General features: G+C 41.9%; 2 protein-coding genes across 6 annotated transcripts in view; both read left to right on the top strand.

The window, feature by feature from the left end:
• sned1 (sushi, nidogen and EGF-like domains 1) overlaps window positions 1-17,683 on the top strand; it is a 46,537-nt gene extending 28,854 nt beyond the window's left edge. For all 4 annotated transcript variants that reach the window (XM_021315704.2, XM_036141558.1, XM_036141557.1 and 1 more), the window contains 20 exons: window positions 199-318; window positions 652-768; window positions 5,448-5,591; window positions 6,024-6,197; window positions 6,346-6,459; window positions 7,450-7,563; window positions 7,666-7,779; window positions 9,355-9,471; window positions 10,640-10,927; window positions 11,056-11,239; window positions 11,442-11,554; window positions 11,800-12,078; window positions 12,166-12,307; window positions 12,406-12,488; window positions 13,362-13,457; window positions 13,695-13,811; window positions 16,511-16,598; window positions 16,710-16,789; window positions 16,884-16,943; window positions 17,040-17,683. In XM_021315704.2, coding sequence (XP_021171379.2) covers window positions 199-318; window positions 652-768; window positions 5,448-5,591; window positions 6,024-6,197; window positions 6,346-6,459; window positions 7,450-7,563; window positions 7,666-7,779; window positions 9,355-9,471; window positions 10,640-10,927; window positions 11,056-11,239; window positions 11,442-11,554; window positions 11,800-12,078; window positions 12,166-12,307; window positions 12,406-12,488; window positions 13,362-13,457; window positions 13,695-13,811; window positions 16,511-16,598; window positions 16,710-16,789; window positions 16,884-16,909 — 2,510 coding nt within the window. In that variant the 3' untranslated portion in view covers window positions 16,910-16,943; window positions 17,040-17,683. The remainder of the gene's footprint in view (window positions 1-198; window positions 319-651; window positions 769-5,447; window positions 5,592-6,023; window positions 6,198-6,345; window positions 6,460-7,449; window positions 7,564-7,665; window positions 7,780-9,354; window positions 9,472-10,639; window positions 10,928-11,055; window positions 11,240-11,441; window positions 11,555-11,799; window positions 12,079-12,165; window positions 12,308-12,405; window positions 12,489-13,361; window positions 13,458-13,694; window positions 13,812-16,510; window positions 16,599-16,709; window positions 16,790-16,883; window positions 16,944-17,039) is intronic.
• A 1,076-nt stretch (window positions 17,684-18,759) lies between these two features.
• The window catches only part of ryk (receptor like tyrosine kinase), a 56,896-nt gene continuing 55,793 nt past the window's right edge, over window positions 18,760-19,862 (top strand). Inside the window, exon 1 of one of the 2 annotated variants that reach the window (XM_012861228.3) lies at window positions 18,760-19,610. In XM_012861228.3, the coding sequence (XP_012716682.2) occupies window positions 19,334-19,610 (277 nt within the window). In that variant the 5' untranslated portion in view covers window positions 18,760-19,333. The remainder of the gene's footprint in view (window positions 19,611-19,862) is intronic. The other variant, XM_012861223.3, reaches the window with a different exon arrangement.

The raw sequence follows: 19,862 nt of genomic DNA, 5'->3' as shown, positions 1-19,862 counted from the left end.
AAACAATCTTTTAACATAGCAGTTCACATTGTGAGTACTGCGAAATGTAATTGTAATTGTTCTGCAATCGAATGAATAGAAGAACAACCTTTGTTTTTTTTTTTAAAGCTGAAACACATCCATGTGCTTAGAAACTTAAGAGCTTTTCTGTTACCTGTTGCAATGGAACACAATCAAGTCTTGTTGTGTGTTTTTCAGTACAGCCCCAGTCGGCTTGCGACTCCTCGCCTTGTCTAAATGGCGGGTACTGCTACGAAAGAGATGGAGGCTACACCTGCGAATGCAGATATGGATACTCTGGAAAACATTGTGAAAAAGGTAGAATAGTTGATTAAGAGATATAGCAATACCTGCATATGGATTAGCTTTAGGCAACCTTAACAAAACATCCCTCTGGGTTGTGCATTATTACTCAGGCTCCAGTCCAACAGCAGCTTTTCATGCCCTCGGAAACATGCCATCACTTTTAATGCTGCTTGAAAAATTGCAGTGCTGAAAGGCTTATAATATGGTTTATGTATGAAGGAGTTATGGGCGATTTCCCCAAATTATGACTTGAATCTCAATGGAGTGGAAGAGATGTATTTGTGTGATTAAAAGCCGGAGTGCTTTCTGTCTTCAAGGATTCCTTTTTCCTCTATCTCTTTCCAGTTAGACTTAATACTTGTGCTTCGAGCCCCTGCCGTAACGGAGGCTCCTGTAAGGAGGAGGGCGAGAGCTACAGATGTGTGTGTCCGTACAGATTTACTGGAAAACACTGCGAAGTGGGTGAGTGCCACCCTAACGTTATATTTCCAATATTTTGTCGCAGGTTTGTGTGAAAGTATTGCAGGAAGTGTGTGCAAACATGCCTTAGGGGACACGGATAACTCCAGCTCCGTGACTCGCAATATTTTAAGTTGTTTTTTTTAAGATGTTTTTGCTCCTAAGGCAATGATTTCTGTGCTTGTCTTTATTAAATGTCGGAAAAATATTATTACTTTTTTTTGGGTTGTTTCGTTTACTTTATCTACGGGCTTTTATAACTATATCACAATCTAAAAATGGAACCATGAAAATGTTATTGGGTAACAAGTAGGGCTGAACGATTTTGGAAAATAATCTAATTGCAATTTTTTTTTTTATATTGCAATTTAATGTGATTTTTTTTTTTTTCCCCCCAGTTTAATTTATCATGTTTTAAAATATATACAAACAACAAATCAATTTGTTTCCTCACCATGTGGATTAGTTGCTAAAAGACCCACAGCATCTAAACTCGGAGGAGTAATGATTGCGTTCTGCCTACAATATATTTCAATCAAGATTGCAATTTTGACTTTTCTCTGCATTAACTACAAGCAACAAAAATGGCCTCTGGATAAAGATGTTTGTAAACTATTTTAAATATGAACATTTAATGTTTCTATTGATCAGAATATTATTCAAAAGAACAGCTTTTAATTTTATTGAACTTCAAGCCTTGTTGAACATAAAGTACAAAGTCCAACCAACAAGCGAGTCTATGTATTAAACTGATTGACCTGTACTTAATGCTTTGTATGATTATACAAACTCTAAAACAAGTAATAAAATTAGATTATCTCACTGCTGCAACTGTCTTGCCTTCCATGTGGAGGCAAACCCACCTTAAACATTTTACTGACACCTAATGGACGTGTCTAATTCACTAATTGTTACATAGCCAAAAATTGCAGACCTCTGCGATTTGGAAATTGCGTTTTTTTAAATCACGATTATATTGAAAATGCGATTAATTGTTCAGCCCTAGTAACAAGCACCTCCTCCTGAAATTACATTGTATCAAACATAATAAATGGATGTTCCTGATTGACAGTCAAATTTGTGATAAATCAGTGGTAACACCTATTTCTACTTAGGAAAAATCTCTTGCAAAAAATAGTGTTGTGAAAAAAAAAACATATACATGAAAGCTGAAACCTACACATCCATGTTTTGTTAGTTTCTATGTTATAATGTATTGTGACAATATTACAATATATTCACACGGCAGGATAATTAGCCCGATTCTTATCCCAGTCTTCCCCTTCCAATATGCCCCGACTGTCGGGATTACTCGTAAAATAATCTCACGAGATATTCCTGCCGTGTGTGGTGTGTTAAGAGTGATCTGGTCCGCTCGGTAGAACGTCGGGCCCGCTCCGACCTCAAATTTATGGGTATCCAATATGTTGGATTGTCTAGGCCTGATATCCTAGCATGTGGGGTGTTCCCAGAGGACAAAGCAGCGCGCAGCCTGTTGAATGTGACGTGTAGCCAATCAGAAAGGTAGGGTGAGGTAAACGGCGAGACAAAAAAACAGCTAAGTGCAGCAAACGTAGGGCCCGTTTGTGCTGTCTCCACTCCTTTAACCAACGCCTTTTTAATGTATCTTCTCTGTTAAAATGAGTCCACAAACTATTGCCATCGTTTTTCCTAGTCGACCACCTTTCTTTACCCTGAACTCACGCTTGATCCTGAGAGGTTTCGCAAGATTTTCCCTGTGACATCTGAATGTTTCTGAGTGAAATCTGTGTGTGGTGTGTTGTGCTCGCCGTACAAGCAAACCTGTTTTATCTAAGTTTTTTTATTGTTACATTAGTGTCTGAGGCTTTGAAAATTAGCCGACTATTTTAAAATCTTGCCGAGGGAACCAGCCTTATGGCAACATTGATTATGTAGAATCGGGATTTGCTGGCTATTAAAGGTATAGTGGACGATCCTTTTCGGCCTCGAGTTCCGGGGGTATCACCTCATCTATTGGTTGTCCCACATGCCAATCATTGTGACGCGTTCACGGAACACCAGTGTGCACGATTCTTGGTAGTTTCCATTTCCTGGCTGCGCATGCACACTTCTAGTGGTTATGTACCTGTGAGCTTCAGTTTCAGCTGTTCTTTGTAGCTGCGCTGCTCTGGCCGTATACTTTGACAATGGCGGAGAGTCACAAGAAGCAAACTGTCATACAAGTTTATGAGAAGAAGAGGAAGGCTTCAGTAGAAAGAAATAAGCCCAGATTGTATTTGGGAGATCTTTCCACATGATCCCCCTGAGGAACGGAAGAGCGGGTAAGATGGTCTTGCGCATGAGGACTTATTTAAAAAGGCATTTCTTACTTGCATTTCCAGAAAAATCGTCCACTATACTTTTAAGTCAGATGAATATATTATAATTTTGTTGTATACTAAACAGCTTCAAAAAGACAGCCTTTCAATAGCAGATTTTTCTGGAATATTGTTAAATAAATAGATAATAGAAAACACATGCTGTAGACCAGAAAACAAAACCGATAGAACATTAAACAAGAGCAATCATATAAAGTACACAATCTTAACATCTCCTTGATCTTATTACAGATGAGAGCAGGTTCACTCTGAGCAAGTGTGACAGATGAGAAAGGGTCTGGAGAAGCTGTGGAGAACATTGTGCTGCCTGCAATATTGTTCAGTATTCTGGGTGGGACATACATACATACATACATACATACATACATACATACATACATACAGAGACAGACAGAATCTACACATGGTTGAGATATGTGGGAGAAAGGGGATTTGAAGGATTTTGAATGTGGTATTGTCATTTTTTGTCAGACTTGCTCTAACTATTTCAGAAACTGCTGATGTGCCAGGGTTTTACACACAACTATTTTTAGGGTTTACAGAGAGTTGTCAGAAATGGAGAAACCATCCAGTAAGTGGATGTTGTGTGGACAATGGACAGAGTGGTTCTGGATGACAGAAAGGCCAGAACAGCCCACGTAACCACTCGTTCCAATCGGCATGCAGAATATCACATCTGAAACACACAGCACGTTGAACCTTGAACTTGATGGGCTACAGCAGGACAAGCTCATACGGTGTGCCATAACGGTTCCCATCAATTAAGAACAGGAAACTGAGGTCATTATTTACACATACTCACTACATCGGGCAATAATAGACGGGGAATACATTGCCTGAATGAATCTCAAGTTCATCTGAAAAATTTAGATGATGGGTTCTTAATTTGCGGTAAACGGCATAAAAGTATGGATCCACCCGGCCCTGTATTAACGTTTCAGACTGGTGGTGGTGGTAGAATGGTGTAGGGCAGGGGTGTCAAACATACGGCCCGCGGGCCGGATCCGGCCCGCCGAACAATTTAGTCCGGCCCTGTGGCTAAATGCATTATCATTATAAAAAAAAAAAAATTTCCTGTGTCCTGTCTGGCAATGTGGCAATAAGATGCCACAAAGAGCTCATCAGATTTGACTTTCACAAGTGGACAAGATAAAAGGAAGAGAATGATAAAACAATTATTGAAAAAAACATGTACTTCGTTTAATTGAAAATATGCAGTTCCTATGTTGTCCACGAGGGGCGCTGTGTTTTAATTAATAGATTAAGCTTCAGGTGTGGAAAAATTCAAATCATTTCTTAATTTTTACCTGTTTGAAGTATTTTGTCATGCAGGACAGTGTTTTTAAGTTCCAAAAAATGTGAATAAATGTTTTTCAACATTGTATAATCACTGTGATCAGTTCTTATGCATAATGCACAAGTAAATGTTTAACTAAGTAAAAGTATTGTTGAAATTGCACATACTTTTCTTAAAAACGCTGAGGTTATTCATAATATATTGTGTAAAAGTGAAATTAACTTAATATAAAAATCAACAACAAGTCCACATTTATTAGTTCTATTTAATCTTGCAATGAGTTAACTCGTGTGGCCCTCTTGAGATCAGATTAAGCTGTATGCGGCCCCTCAACCAAAATGAGTTTGACACCCCTGGTGTAGGGGATAGATTCTTGGCACTCTTTGGTGCTCTGTACCAACTGCGCATTTTTACACATCACTGCTTTCTGGGTATTGAGCGAAAGTCCAGTTGCCTCTAAGCCTGTTTGCTGTTACTGATGGTTGCTGATCACGTCCATCCCTTTGGAACCACAATGTATCCATCTGTTGATGGCTACTTCCAGCAAGATAAAGAAACCTGCTGCAAGGATTAAATCATCTGATCTGGTTTCTTGAGGCCGACCGTGACTTCACTGACTCAGATGGCCTCCCCAGGCAGCTGATCTCGGTCCAGGAGAGAACCTATGGGATGTGGTGGAAAAGGAGATTCTCATCATGGATAATTTACAAATCTGCAGAAACTCAGCGATGCTAACATGTTCATATGGACCAAAATATCTGTTTACAGTACCTTGTTGAATCTGTGCCACAAATAAAATAAAAACTAAGGCCGATTTTTAGGCAAAATCAGGTCCTTTTATATCCACAGTTGCATTGGACTGCCGTTTCTTTTGCTGTTCAGCCTGAATGTTCCTATCTGGGACAATTCCTCGTTTTCCTTCGACATTCAGATGTATGCTGAATTTCTGAAAAGTAAACTACCTCACAGTAGCTGAGAGAAAGAAATATTCTATTAATTTTTGTTCCCGTTCTTTGTCTTTCCAGGGAAGCCAGACCCCTGTTCCTCCACTCCCTGTCTAAATGGTGGAACGTGTTTTCACTACTTAGGGAAGTATAAATGTGAATGCACGGATGGATACAGCGGAAAAGACTGTCAAATAAGCAGGAGCTCCTCGCGTCCCTCTGCAGGTGAACAGACTCTGTGTCACCACACAGCCATGCCTTCCTTCGTCTGCCTCTGATGTTGACATTTGCAAGTTGTTGCCCCGGACAGATAAAAAGAGGCAGGAGGATATCCGCAGTTGTTAAAGTGCACAGATATTAGCTTTCCATCTAAAGATAATCTTAGCAGTGTTGCTGCACTGGAGGCCCCACATTTACAAATATAGATGGCTGTATAGGCTATATAAAGTAAGATGTGATTAGACCGGGTGATTCATGTCTACACACGCTAGCAGCATGCTGGAGGTAATTTTAGCAGGACAAACAGGCAGTCTTGATGGAAGGCACCTCCTTTGCCTTTAGCGTGCTTTGGGCGAGCGCTCCTAAGCCACTCTGTTTGCCAGCCGCTGTTACTATGCAGCCATGCTTGCATTATCAGCGTGTCTGTGTTCGTTTTAGAGCTGGGCTGCGGGCCGCCCCCGCATGTCAAACACGCCGAGGTCCAGTTCTCCTCGACAACACCGGGCTCCGTCACCGCGTACGCTTGTCATCCAGGCTTCACGTCTGTGCCCAGAGCCACTCAGAGCCTCTGCGGCATTCAGGGAGAATGGAGCCAGCCCCCCGTGTGTAAGGGTCCGTATCACACGCCATCAAAAAAAAAAAAAAAAAAAAAAAAACTGAAAAATATTCTTGTTCTTATAGTAGCTATAGTTAAATGTATTCCAGCACTGTATAGTTTACCTTATTTATACAGTAACTTAATTGTTTCCTGTTTTGACAGAGATTAATGAGTGCTTATCACAGCCTTGTCTCAATGGCGGTTCCTGTCTAAACAAGATCGGGTCCTACAAGTGTGTCTGCAGGGATGGCTTTAGTGGAAAACACTGTCAGATTGGTGAGGCCTGAGAACATCCATGGCATTCACAGAATAACAAAGAATATACAGGACTGTCTCAGAAAATTTGAATATTGTGATAAAGTTCTTTATTTTCTGTAATGCAATTAAAAAACATGAAATGTCATACATTCTGGATTCATTACAAATCAACTGAAATATTGCAAGCCTTTTATTGTTTTATTATCGCTGATTATGGCTTACAGCTTAAGAAACCCAAATATCCTATCTCAAAATATTAGAATATCGTGAAAAAGTATACTAGTAGGCTATTCAACTAATCACTTGAATCGTCTAATTAACTGGAAACCCTGCAGGGTTTCCTGAGCCTTGAAAAACACTCAGCTTGGTTCAGTAAACTAAATCTCAAGTATGGTAGTGGTTAAGAGACGACATAAGATTCTCACAGTAACTGGTGTACTGACCATGGCATTACTGTCCTTGATTGGCCTGCCAATTCCCCTGACCTGAACCCCATAGAGAATTTGTGGGGTATTGTGAAGAAGAAGCTGAAAGACACCAGAGCCAACAATGCAAATGAGCTAAAGGCCGCTATTGAAGCATCCTGGGCATCCATAACACCTCAGCAATGCCACAGGCTGATTGCCTCCATGCCACGCCGCATTCATGCAGTAATCTGTGCAAAAGGATTCCCAACCAAGTACTGAGTGCATTAATGGACATTTTCAAATGTTTGATTTTGTTTTGCTGTTATAATTTTTTTTTTTTACTTGATCTGAGGAAATATTCTAATATTTGAGATAGGATTTTTGAGTTTTCTTCAGCTGTACGCCATAATCAGCGATATTAAAACAATAAAAGGCTTGCGATATTTCAGTTGATTTGTAATGAATCCAGAATTTGACATTTCATGTTTTTTAATTGCATTACAGAAAATAAAGAACTTTATCACAATATTCTAATTTTCTGAGACAGTCCTGTATATACACACATATAGCTCCTGTGTGTCTATGTTTCATTTCCTTTAAGACACGAACGACTGCCTGTCAGAGCCGTGCATGAACAAGGGAACGTGTGAGGATCAGCCCGGTTCCTACGTGTGCCACTGTCCCCAAGGCTTCAAAGGCCAGAACTGTGAAACAGGTGCAGTGGGTTCTCTGCCACTTGTATAAGAAATATTGTACATCAGACCGGCAGCATGCATAAGAGGAACAATTCCACCAACGTGTAAATGTCTGCGTGCAGAGCAAGATGGCTGCGAGTCCAGCCCCTGTCTGAATGGAGGCGTGTGTCGGGGCTACAGGCAGTATTACGTGTGCACGTGTAAAGATGGTTTCTTCGGGGAGCGCTGCCAGATGTGTGAGTAAACTCTCCGGAGCCTTTTTTGTCTGCTGATATTTACGATGTAATTCTCACATTTATCTCATAAACTGTCAATTATATGTGATTTGTATTAAAACTGTAAAACCGTTCTCTTTCGGGTTTTTTAATGCTGTATTATCCAAAATCACATTCCTTTTAGGTGTGTGATCGTTAAACAAAAGAGAAACAAAAAGCCATCAACAAAACCTGTTAATACCAGTGATTGTGTCCATAGATATAACATTTGAAATGTATGCAGGGATTCGCATTTCGCTTTTTGGTGCATAATAGCGTTTGGCCGTCATGGCTTTGGTTGAACCGGAACTCAGACAAGAGCTCTGAAGGCGCATGGTGAATAGAAGAAGACGTATAAACTGAATATGAACTTACAGGCAGAGTAGACAGAGCATAAAGGTTGAGAGGGAAGCCGGGGACCAGGAGCATGATACGAATGAAGACAGAGGACCTAACAATGAGTCTGACAGAGCGAGCTAAATTTAAAGGGGAAGCAACAAAAGGGAAACAATAGGAGGATAATGAGGCACAGGTGAACCAGGGGGTGCAATCAGGCTGAAGGAGACGACCCAAACTAAAATGCAGGGGTGATCAACCTTTCACTGGAGCAGCTTACCTCCTCTGATGTGAGGGAACGAGACGGTTGCATATGGGTGGACAAGTTCAGACAAATGAAATAAAGCAAGATTATTAACAGACTTTGGAAAAGATAAGCAAATATTAAAGTCAATTTGTAAATAAACAGAAAGCCGGTGAAGGAAAGCTAAGTTAGTCAAATGCAATCATGTTCACGGCTCCTAGGTGTAAATCAAGTGACGACATTCTGCAGGAATTGTAGGCGAGCATTGGAAGCCTGACTTGTGGCAAAAAGATGAGCACTACAATAACTAAAGCAAGAGGTAATAAAAGCATGTATCACTGTCAAACAACCTTACTGGAAAAAGGAGAATTTTGACTTGACTGTCATGTTTCAGGCCAGGATCTGTTTTTCCTTCTCTGGAATAAGGGATTTTCATAGGATGCCAGGGAGGATAGCTCAGTGTCAGGGCTCCTGTTGGGTCTTCAGAGATGCTCTCATTAAAATATAGAAAGTTCAGTGCTAACCAACTCCTCATATCAACAAGACATTTAAGTAAATGTGGGACATAACACTCACCTAGCCTAATATGCGCTGCACAAGTCAATCACACATTGATATTCCAAAGGCAGCCAGGAAAACTGGTGCAAGATAACACCCTAAGTGATTTGTTTTTATGGTATTCTGCATGCCAACATATTAGAGTTAGAGTTGGCCGTATTGAATAGCTGTCTTTAATCCCACAAAGTCAATTAAATGTAAAAATAACTATCCTTTTTGTTGTTTTGCATTTCCATACTCTCCCCATCTTATGTTATATGCGGTAATCCACGCACAGTCTCACATGGCTCTGTCCACCTCTGGCTGTTTATTAAAGCTGACATGTTCTTAGCATTCAGTGGGACTCACATAACCTTAACTTGTAGGTGGTTGTTGCATGAAGTATTTTAAAGCCACTGTTTGTCTCTGTCACCCCCAAGTGGAGGACCCGTGTGTGCTGAAACCTTGTGGAACTCGTGGCAGCTGCTGGAGTGACAGGAGGGGAAACTACAACTGCGTCTGCAAAGTAGGCCTCACGGGCAAAGACTGCGAGAAAGGTCAGTGAAGCCCACCGTCAGACGGCACCCACAGATAACAGAAGCAGCAGTGTGATTACAGAGCATTGTAAAGCATTTAAAAACTTCACATTTTGCCACATAAAAATCCCAACTTTTATGTATTTTATTGTTTTTGTGTGATATTCCAATACAGTATCGTGCTTAGTAGTAAAATGGTTCTTCTGATGTTTTTAGAATTAAAAATCTGAATTTAATAGACATGAATTTGTGTCTGGGCCCTCTTAATCTGACAGCCCTAAATGATATCTAGTGCAACCCATTAACTTCAGGAGTTGCTTGGTAAGTAAACATGGCTCGCCTTTTTTAATTGAGTCGCAGCATAACATAAGCTGTTCCCTGAAGGACTAAACCTGCAACATCAGCAAGGTGATCTGCTAAAATAAGACTAAAACTAAACTTTTTGGCCTGAATACAAAACAATATATGCAGAAAATGGATGGATGGGTGGATGTGTGAAGGAAAAACTACCACTACAAATACGCCTGAACACAGCATTCCCATGTTGGTGGCAGCGCCATGCTGTGGGGATGCTTTTCACAACAGCATGGACGGGAACACCGCAGTCCCGGAAGAAGACCCTATTAAAGGCTGTAAAACGCTTGACAGTGGGAGAGAGATTCACTTTCCAGCAGGACAACCACTCCATAGATACAACCAGAGCTACCATGGAATGATTTAGATCAAAACTAGATCTGAATCTAGTTGACAATCTGTAGCAAGGCTGGAAAATGAATCGTCATATCCATGGTGTGTTTGAGCTATTTCTTGAAAAATGAAGTGGAAAAGATGGATTCCCTATGGATGTGCAAAGTTTGTAGAAACACACCAAAAAGAGTTGCAGTGATTGGAAAAGGGTGGTTCTGCACAACATTGGCTGAGGGGACCTCCATACATACATACATACACACGCACACACCGTACTTTTCAGATTGTTTATTGTAAAACATTTTGTGAACAACTCAAAATATTTCTTCCACTTAACAATTACACACTGTTTTCTGTGGGTCTGTCACATACAGCTCCAGTAGACTACATTGACAGTTTTTGGTTTTAATATGACAAAATGGGAAAGAAATTCATTAGCTGTAAATACTTTTTTTGTAAAGTGTCGTATGGAATAAAAATGCAAGGTTGCCGTTGTCCCCAGACCTGTTACCTCCGTCCGGTCTCCATGTGCTGCGTGTGGAGGAGAACGAGGTGGAACTGCGCTGGGATCAGCTAGAACATTCCCACAGAGCGATCAGCATGTTCGCCGTGTCCTACGCTCCCCTGGGCCAAAGCAACCCCAAAACGGACTACCTGGACAAGCAGCGGCCTACTCACGTGTTGCGTGACCTGGCTCCCGGCATGCTGTACAACATTTCCACCGTCTCCATCAAGCTGAAAGCCTACGGCAACGACACCAGCCAGCCCGCCACCGCTCTAATTCGCACCAGTGAGCATGCCCTTCTATTTATTCCACTAAGTGCAACACTGCTGGAGAGCTGTGCTGGTGCCGTGTCTAATCCTTTGAGTTTGGATATTGAAAGTGATTTACTCACTCACTGTGTGTTTTTGTGACAGGACCCCAGCCGGTGGAGAAGCTACAGCTGCTCAATGTGTCCTCCTCCCAGGTTGGGTTGAGCTGGCTGGTCCAGGCTGCTCATCATGGAGCAGTCAGCAGGGTGCATGTGTCTTTAATACCTTCAGATGGTGCTGAGGCTCTCACTGTGGCGCTCAACGCAAGCACCACCGAGTACACTTTCAGGTAAGATTTGGCCCTTTGCTGCAGAAAGACGGCAATTAGCTCAAAATTCCCTTAGCATGGCTGCGGCTCAATTTTACCCCTCTAAATGGAGCTGTTGAGGTTGTCTACTTTAATTGGTACAAGGCGGTGCACTTTTTAGCAGACAGAGGGCAGTATTTCATCACATTTGACACATTTTGTTTCCCTCCTTGTGTGTTCAAAGTTCATTAAAGGCTGGTCATATGTACACAGTGGATGTTGTGACTCAAAGTGGGATCCGACCCGACGAGTTTCCTTCTACCAGCCACTCAGCAGGACCTCTGCAGTTCTGGACAAGTAGGTAGACAGTTTTGCAAACACCTCTAATAAGGTTTCAGCATTTTACATTTTTTCCACGCAAAACCAAGATCAACCCAAACCTGTTCTCAGCAAACAAGTTACATTAATTGTCTGCGGAGAACCCTGCCTTTGTGATGTAAGAGCTTTATACGAGTTACCGGTAATGTACAGTGACTTAAGCTGAGGCAAAAAAAAAAAAAAAAACAGAAATGTAACAATCTATTTCCATGTTTTACCCTCAGGGCCTTATCCCCCACAGAATCTCTCCCTGTCACACGTCACCCCTAACGCTGCACTGATCACCTGGAGCCGCCATCCGAGACACGTCTCAGATGGCTTTGTGATCAACGTGACCCGCGGCCTGAACACCAGGAGCCGCTTCCTGCCTAACGGCAAACTAGGATCCTATACTCTGCGCGAGCTGACGCCCGGACAGCACTACTACGTGGCTCTCATGTCTGTCAAAAACACGGGACACGAGCAGATTCACAGCATACCGCAGCACTTGTCTTTTACTACCTGTGAGTTACAGTTTCGCTTCGTCGGACCATAAATGCCAACGAGGTGCGCTGAAATAATTGTTCTGTTGTTTTCTTCCTCTAACCTAGTGCCGATGCAGGTCAGACCTGGGAGGAGGGAGCGGCCCACGGTAACTGGACTGGGCACCCAGACTGGACGCATATCTCCCACGTCTCACCCTCAAGACCTGGGTGGCACGGCTGAAATAAAGAACCCAGAGGAACTGTTCAGGTACGAGCAGGGCTTAGACGACCGTCGACACTACCCTAAAACATAAACATCAGCGGCAGATTCCCTGTTAAAGCTAATTACTTGTTCCTGTGCTGCAGATACACTGAGCTGGTCGACAGAAGGGGGAAGATCACGGCTAAGTTTTCATACTTAACCCCGAAAGTAATCCGACATCGGACCAGTAAGTTTAAACAACCGTGTGAATATTTGGAGGACAATCCAAAAGTTTTACTTATAGTATTTAGTTCCAGTTTCCTCAGCATATACAACTTATTCTACATGTATTTTTTTTTTTGGCTCATCTTGATAAAAGTAAAATAATCTGACCATGTTTCTCTTAAGAGCCTGTTTCTTAAAAAATATTGGTTATCCTTTGATGATCTTTGCTTTGATTTACATCAGCATGCTAAATATTTAAGTTATAATATTTAGTATTTACCTTTCACAGGTTATAATGTCAAAATCACAAAAGTCAATACATTTTTGTGTGATTTTATTTGACAGACCAACACAAAGTAGTATATATTTGTAAAGAGGAACAGAAAAGTTAACTGGCTTTCAATGCTTTTTTTGAAGACAGCTGGTTGGACATTATTTTATATTGGGTTATCAGATTAAAAAAGAGGGGTGATAACAAATGAACGCCACACTTTTAAGATTAGTGTTTGTAATAATGTTTCAACATCTTTCATCCTTATTTAGTTCAAGAGGTGTTGACACATTTGCAAGGCATGATGCTCACTCTTTCCAGCAGCTTTTTTCTTTTTTTTATTGAGCCATTTTGACATTTTTCACTCAGCAACTTCCTTTAGCATATAGCCTGACCAGTAAAACCTTTTTTCCAGATGGTATCTCGTGCTCCCGAGAATACATTTCCTCTGTAAGAGTCTTTGCCGCCTGTAATGTTGTTTAGCCAAAATATTGTTTTAGGTTGAGGAATGTACACAGGGCCTCAGTGAGTGCAACGGTTAAACTCCGCCAGAGTCACCGTGGAGTAATTCATTCATTTCCTCGTTTCACAAAGATACATGGCAGGAAATGTTTTGCCTTGCAGGACCTCCACCTATCAGATTAGAAAAGATGGAAGAAACGACAAACAAAATTAGCCTCGCGCTAGAGATTGAAGAAAAGGCTTCGAGAGCGCAGCCTGGTAGGTGTTTCATTGTATTAGTTCTCTTGTGTTTTTTTTTATTTATGGACTATACACTTTTCATTGAAATGCTATTGCAAAAAGTAATGCATGAGATTGCTGTTGTGGTGCATTGAAGTAGAACTGGAATGCGTCAGCACATGGTATCAGCTGTGGACGATGTGAGGGCTAAGGCCTGAAACGTGAGCCTGACGCTCGCTCTGTTCTGAGGATTTTAATGGCAGCTGCTGTCTTTAGAGGGGCCTCAGGACTGCCGCAGTCTGTCCTGCCAGAACGGGGGTACGTGTGTCAACCAAAGTGGCTCCGTCGTGTGCAGCTGTGCAACAGGTTTCAAGGGCAAGCAGTGTGAATTGGGTAAGTATATGTGTTCTGTCTTCTCATACTCATAATATAGGCTGCTTTTAGGAAGATGTGCTGCCACGTCGCTATCCCCGCTTCTTTTTATATCCTCAGACAACACATATGCATGATTTTTCAGGGCTTCTTGTTGAGAGGGAGGCATTTTCTTTGGGAGGAAACATCCAGGTCTGGCTAAAATCTCTGAAAACATTTTGGGCAAATGTGCGATGCTCTGAAAACAATATGCCCAGAGCGGAACAGGTGGTGGCAGCATCATGGTGTGGGGTAGTCTTTCTTCAGAGAGCAGCTGAGCTTTTTAGTGAATTAAATTGTGACAAGTGTTGAATATCAGTCTTCATCCCAAAACCTTCAGGGTGTCCGATAGAAATCTGAAGAGAGATTTTATAGATCAGCATCACAGTGAATACAAGAATACATCCAAATCCACATAAAACTGACTGGGCATGAGGAAAATGTAAGTGTTGGAGTGGCCAAGGAAGGGTTCAGGATGAAATGTGACGGAAAGCTTGTGGAGTCATCTGAAAAGGGCCTTCAAAAGGACATTCCCTTATTATCTGATTTGATTTCTTACTTTTGCTAGGCAGAGTAAGAAAATATACACAGAGCCTGACTGAAGGACAATGAATGCTGAGGGTGAATCAAAAGTTTATTCCACAAAGTATTAGTTCTAGGCACACTAATGCAACCAAGTTATTTTACCTTTTAATTACATTTTTTCCACCTGAGAGATTTTTTTTTTCCATTTCAATGTTGAATTGTGCAGTATAATCGTCAGATTATGCATAGGAGGTTTTGATCGTTTTTAACCGTGTGACCAACACTGTACTGTCATAACCTAATTAATTATGATTCAAAGCATTTCTGTACATGAAATGTTAAACAATGGCTTATTTCCTATTTAATTCCATCCACTGTTGAAAGTATATATTTAGATTTAAAGGACAGAGTCAGTTTTCATTAGTTCATTTTCAGACCATAAGTCAGTTATCAAAATTTGGACAAGAATAGCATTTTTTTATTATATTAAACATATTGAAACAAAATGATTTTCCTTGTTTAGAAGATGTTGACGAAGCACTATCTTTAGATGTAGAAGATGGAAGAGCAGAGAGGGCGGCAGCACCTGTCACAACTTCTGAGGTGTAAGCACCAGGAGAACTAGCTAAAGCAATCAGCATGACTCTGTCAGCCTGCATTCTGTCTTCATTGTAACCTCCTGCTTTACTGGGAGGTGGTATTCAAAGACCTTTATTGGAGGCTGCACCTCCAATAAAGCTGAGGAACTTAGCTCAGATGTGCCCTACAGTGTTAGTACGTAGGCTTTGCAGCAAACAACAACTCCGTTTGCTTCACACAAGCTGGCAAAGCTAGCATGTTAAGCTGGATTTCGCTATGGGGATGGTCAAAACCAAAAACTCTGCTCTCTGCAGCTCAGACTCCTTACCATAGGTCAAAAGTCGGATCTTTCACAGGTGTGTTTGTCCTTTTTGTCTGTAAAAATTACAAGAATTAAAAAATGTTTCCATCCAGTAGGATTTCACACTTGGATCATTTTTAATTACTCGAAAACGTAATCAACTTGTCACAGATATGGTGAGTTGTGAAAGTATTCAGAGTCCTTCAACTGTTTCACATTTTGTCATGTTACAATCACAAGCTTTATTTTTGGGTGGCTAGAGGTTGGGTATGGAGTAGAAAAGCCAAATACAGTTAAGGCAAATTAATAAGGAAGGCAGATAAGTGCGAGAACATGAAAATAGCTGTGAATGTATGCCTCACTTTCCTGATTTTTGTTTTAGAAAAAAACATACATCATTTTCAGTTCCACTTCACAATTACGCACTGTTTTCCGATGGTCTATAACATCACAACAACATACATTAAATCTTTTGCATGGCACTGTATGCTTTGTGTTCAGCCATCCTTTCCAACGTTGAGACAAAGATTTAAACATTTTAAATCAATTTTATAGTTAATGATCAGCAGCTCTTTGAATCAGGTAACCACTATGAAAATAGTGATTATAAACGGTTCCCACTGAGTAATGGGGCAAAGAAAAACTTCTAGGAGGACAGAAGATTTTGCCGCTTGTATCTCCATTTTCTGTAGATTTCCCTTTTCAGCTGTCAGAGGTTTTCTCTGACACTCGCAGTGAAATCTATCAAAACAGCACGAACATTTAGAAAGCGAGGTGTTTTTCTTTCATTCCCTGAAAAGTTAGATTTTTGGAGACGCTGGGCTTCTGTCTGACAGCAGGGCTTCATTTTCTTTTCTATGCAGAAATGTTAGAACCAACCAACACCTGTGAGCGTCACGTGTTCCTTAGAGTTTCCTGGAGCATCAAAATGTGTTAAAACAGCAGCTGCTGACCAGATAACGCTCACGTTAGGGAACACACTTTCCCAGCGCCCTGCTAAAAACCAGTGCTGGCAAAATGGAAAAGAATTTATGAGTTTGAGTTCTCTTCTAAGAACACTATGATGAAGGAGACACCGGACCTACCCTCGCTGCCCTTAAATCTTGTTCTACACCCGAATATCCAGTGTCAGAACTGTTTAAACATTCCTGTCCTAAAAACCATCCATCAGCCGGAGCGAAGGGCCCAGTTCCATCCCACAAGAGCCCTAAACCATCCAGCAGGCTTTTCCTTCCTGACGGCTCTCACGCCATTCACGTGTCCGCTGTTTTTACAGTGTGCCAGCGGGTTCCCCACCCATGCACCCGTCTCTACTCTGAAACTAAAAGCATACCTGTCTGGGAGGGTGGAGTGTGCCACTATCTGTGAGTCCCGGCTACTCGTGCATATTTCAGATTATGACGAATGTGAGGTTTTTAATTTGGCAAGCAGCGTTTTCAGTGGATCCAGTCAATGTGAGCTTGTCTTCCCTGCAGGTACAAAAGGACTTATAAAGTGCAGCAGGACGTGTGCTACCGGGAGATTTGTGAGCCGGCTCTTTCAAAGAAAATTCTAAGTAATTACAACGACCCGCCTGCTCACAGATGGCTTTATTGTCCTCTAACTTAATGTAAATGCTGGGTAAACACTTGTCTTTTCTTTCTCAACAGCCAGAAGAGCAAACAGGCACCAGTAAAATAAAAAAAGTTCCCACCCTAAGTAAAATCAAAGTAAGTTTCAGCATGCCACTGTAGAACGGTGCGATATTTCTAACAATCAGCCCCATAATAAGCTGAGTTTCTGTCATTGTTTTCCCCCCCCTCCAGAGCATCAGGATGCTGATGAAAGAACTGCCATCACTGTCATGTGGAAAAGCTGCCAACTTCATTTTTGGTTTATATAATCTACTGACGGTCGCTTTTGTGCTGAGAATCCCTGTCAAGACCCACTGTAGCAATTTTACAAGCAACCATTCATTCATCTGATTATTGGCTGTCAGATTCATCCTCCGCGCGTTTGTTTGCAGGAGAAGAAAAGAATCAAGGACAAATGACATTATTTATGATGTTTGATGAATAATGTTGGACGCGCTGGCCGATATTTGATGCAAACACACACACTTTGAGCATATTTGGATCAGCAGCATAACAGACGTTATATACCTCATTTCCATGCTGAGACACAAGGAGAGGGTTTTATTTGTGCATCAGCTGCCGGTTTGTCCCTCAGGGAAATTATCACAGAATGCTCACAGTCCCTACCTTTTTACTCGAAATGTCCTCATGAAACAATAGGAACTGTACAACAGCCCATGAATTGATCTCCTGCCAGGTGTTTTCCATGTAAAATATCTTAATCTGTTTTAGCAGGCATCACTGCTCGCTACTCTGTTCTGTAAATAGTGTTTATAGGTCATTTTGTAGGTGGATATTTTATTAATAAAAATTACAAAATGGTTTGATTTTTTTTTTCCTCAGTGTTCTGTTTTTGTTTTCCACACTTAATTAAATCAATAAAATCGCATGAACTGGGAACATACTGGAACTGGATGAGCACCTTTCCATTCTTTCTCAGGGTGAGAAGTGGAAAGCTTTGGCACAGGGGTGTACGAAGCCTGACAATAAATTAAACATTTGTTGCAGTTAGCGTAATCTCACATTTATGAATTTCGAAAAAAGTACAACCTAAACTTGAGTACATTTATTTTGTGGGAAAATTTAATATGATTATTTCAGTTTCTATAGGTCATCCAGGGTCCTTCTGCTCTGCTCTTCTCACCATTGTTTTAGTTATCTTTGAATAAAATTCTATAACTCAAGGTCTGGTTAATGTGATGGCCCATTTATGAGGCAAAGTTTTTTTGGTTCATTATCCTGGTGACCTGTTTTCAACTATTCCAAATCCAGAATCGGCTAGTGGTTGAAACAAAAGTGCGTCATGTAATATTTATACACCCAGGAAAACTGAAAGAACCACTTGGAAACCTTTATCAATGTAAACTACCAAAATATGTCTAAAAAAAATTGGTTGTGTTCATTTAAAGAGATTGTTAGAGGTACCAATAGTTTTGCCGCTGGATTTTTCTCAATCTCAGAATGAATGTACTGAAATTAAAGGGTGGATTTATTGAAATCTTTAAAGTGTTTAGTGTGAGATTATGTTTCACAATGAATGGGTTTATTTTAAGGCTTGGTAGACATCTTTACCCCGGGTGCCAGTCTCGTTTATTAGACCAACAGAAAAGACATTTTTCAAAAAGGTGGGTTAATGAAAATGTTTAATACCTACTTAAAAGTTATTATTTTAAAAGGTACTTTTAATCTGATAAACGCGCCTCAAAGACGCATATTCTTACTTACTGAGGTGCTGGTGAAGATTCTGTCATCCAGGTCATCGTCATTCCAAAAAAAAGTAAAAAACAAAGCAACTGGACTTGTTTTCCGTAGTTATAGACGTTTCGCTTCCTCTCCAGGAAGCTTTCTCAAATAAAAAAAGTCTGGAGTAATGTCTGCGCAGTACTTACTTACTGAGGTGTACCTGTCCAGCATAGTCAGAGCAAGGAGTGGAGTTTCGTTTTAACACGGGCGTACCTGAATGTACCAGGCTTCGGAAGTATTTCCCACACCCCGTGAACGCAGCACGGAGCTCCAGCGGTGGGAGCAGCCAGCCAGCGTCTCCGCGCCGCGGCCCCCTCCTCCCTCCCTGTTCCGAGTGAAAACTGAGATAGTGAGGAAAAAAGCAACGGGGGGACAGACCCAGGAGGGAGAAAGCTTCATGTATTAGCGAGTCTACGGCTTTCAGGTACTTTCCCTCCCCACCCTTGTTTCGTTTTTGCCCGCACAAACCAATGTGCATCAATGTGGCAATATCCAGCGCGAGCTTTATTCGCTTGGAAAACGTCGTAAATCTGAGCGCTCGCTCGCTCAACGACAAGCCTGACCGCCGAGGCTTAGCGCCACTAAACTCCAGCTAGCCTCCCCGGGCTAACTTAGCCTGCCCCCAGCGCCCAAGAAAAGGTCCGAAACCAGAGATTTGCGGCCAGGGGAGTTTCGGCGAGCGGTGACGCCGCGGCGAGAGTTCAACTCGTAATGTTCCCCCCACGGATTAGCGTCGCGGACGGATGAGAAGGAGGACGTCGACGGGCAGCGGAGCGAAGACAACAGCGGGTCGGCCGTCCGCCGCTATGCTGGGCTCGACGCTCAGCCCCGGCAGCCCGTCGGGGCGCCGAGGCTGGCCTCACTCGGTGCTGTGGAGGCTCGGCGGCTTCTTCTTCCTGCTGCTGCTGGAAGGCACCGGCTGCCTGGCCAGCCAGAGCGGCCCGGCAGGCGGCCACATCGACAGCAGCCACCCCGGTGTCAACATTTACATGAGCGTGGAGGAGGTGAAGAGGCTGTTAGGTAAGGCCTGCTCACAGAGTCAGGAATGCACCCCTGCGTCCTGGTTAGGGTCCTAAGCTGTCCACACTTCTGAAACTAACTCACATTTTGTCTTCTCACAAGACTTCAGTCTGTTTTAGTGGCTTAGACGGAGGGCAAAATGATTTAAAGTTCATCAGTCCCATCTGCTTTGATCCACTTTGCAAGCAATTTCCTTAAGAAGTCACCCAGTTAGTAAATACACCTCTCCCCTGATTAGTAATAAGGCTTCAT

The sequence above is a fragment of the Fundulus heteroclitus genome, chromosome 9 (genome assembly GCF_011125445.2).
Source record: "Fundulus heteroclitus isolate FHET01 chromosome 9, MU-UCD_Fhet_4.1, whole genome shotgun sequence".
Taxonomy (NCBI): Eukaryota; Metazoa; Chordata; class Actinopteri; order Cyprinodontiformes; family Fundulidae; genus Fundulus; species Fundulus heteroclitus.
Note: the sequence above shows the minus strand (reverse complement) of the source record. Positions and strands in the feature narration are given on the sequence as shown.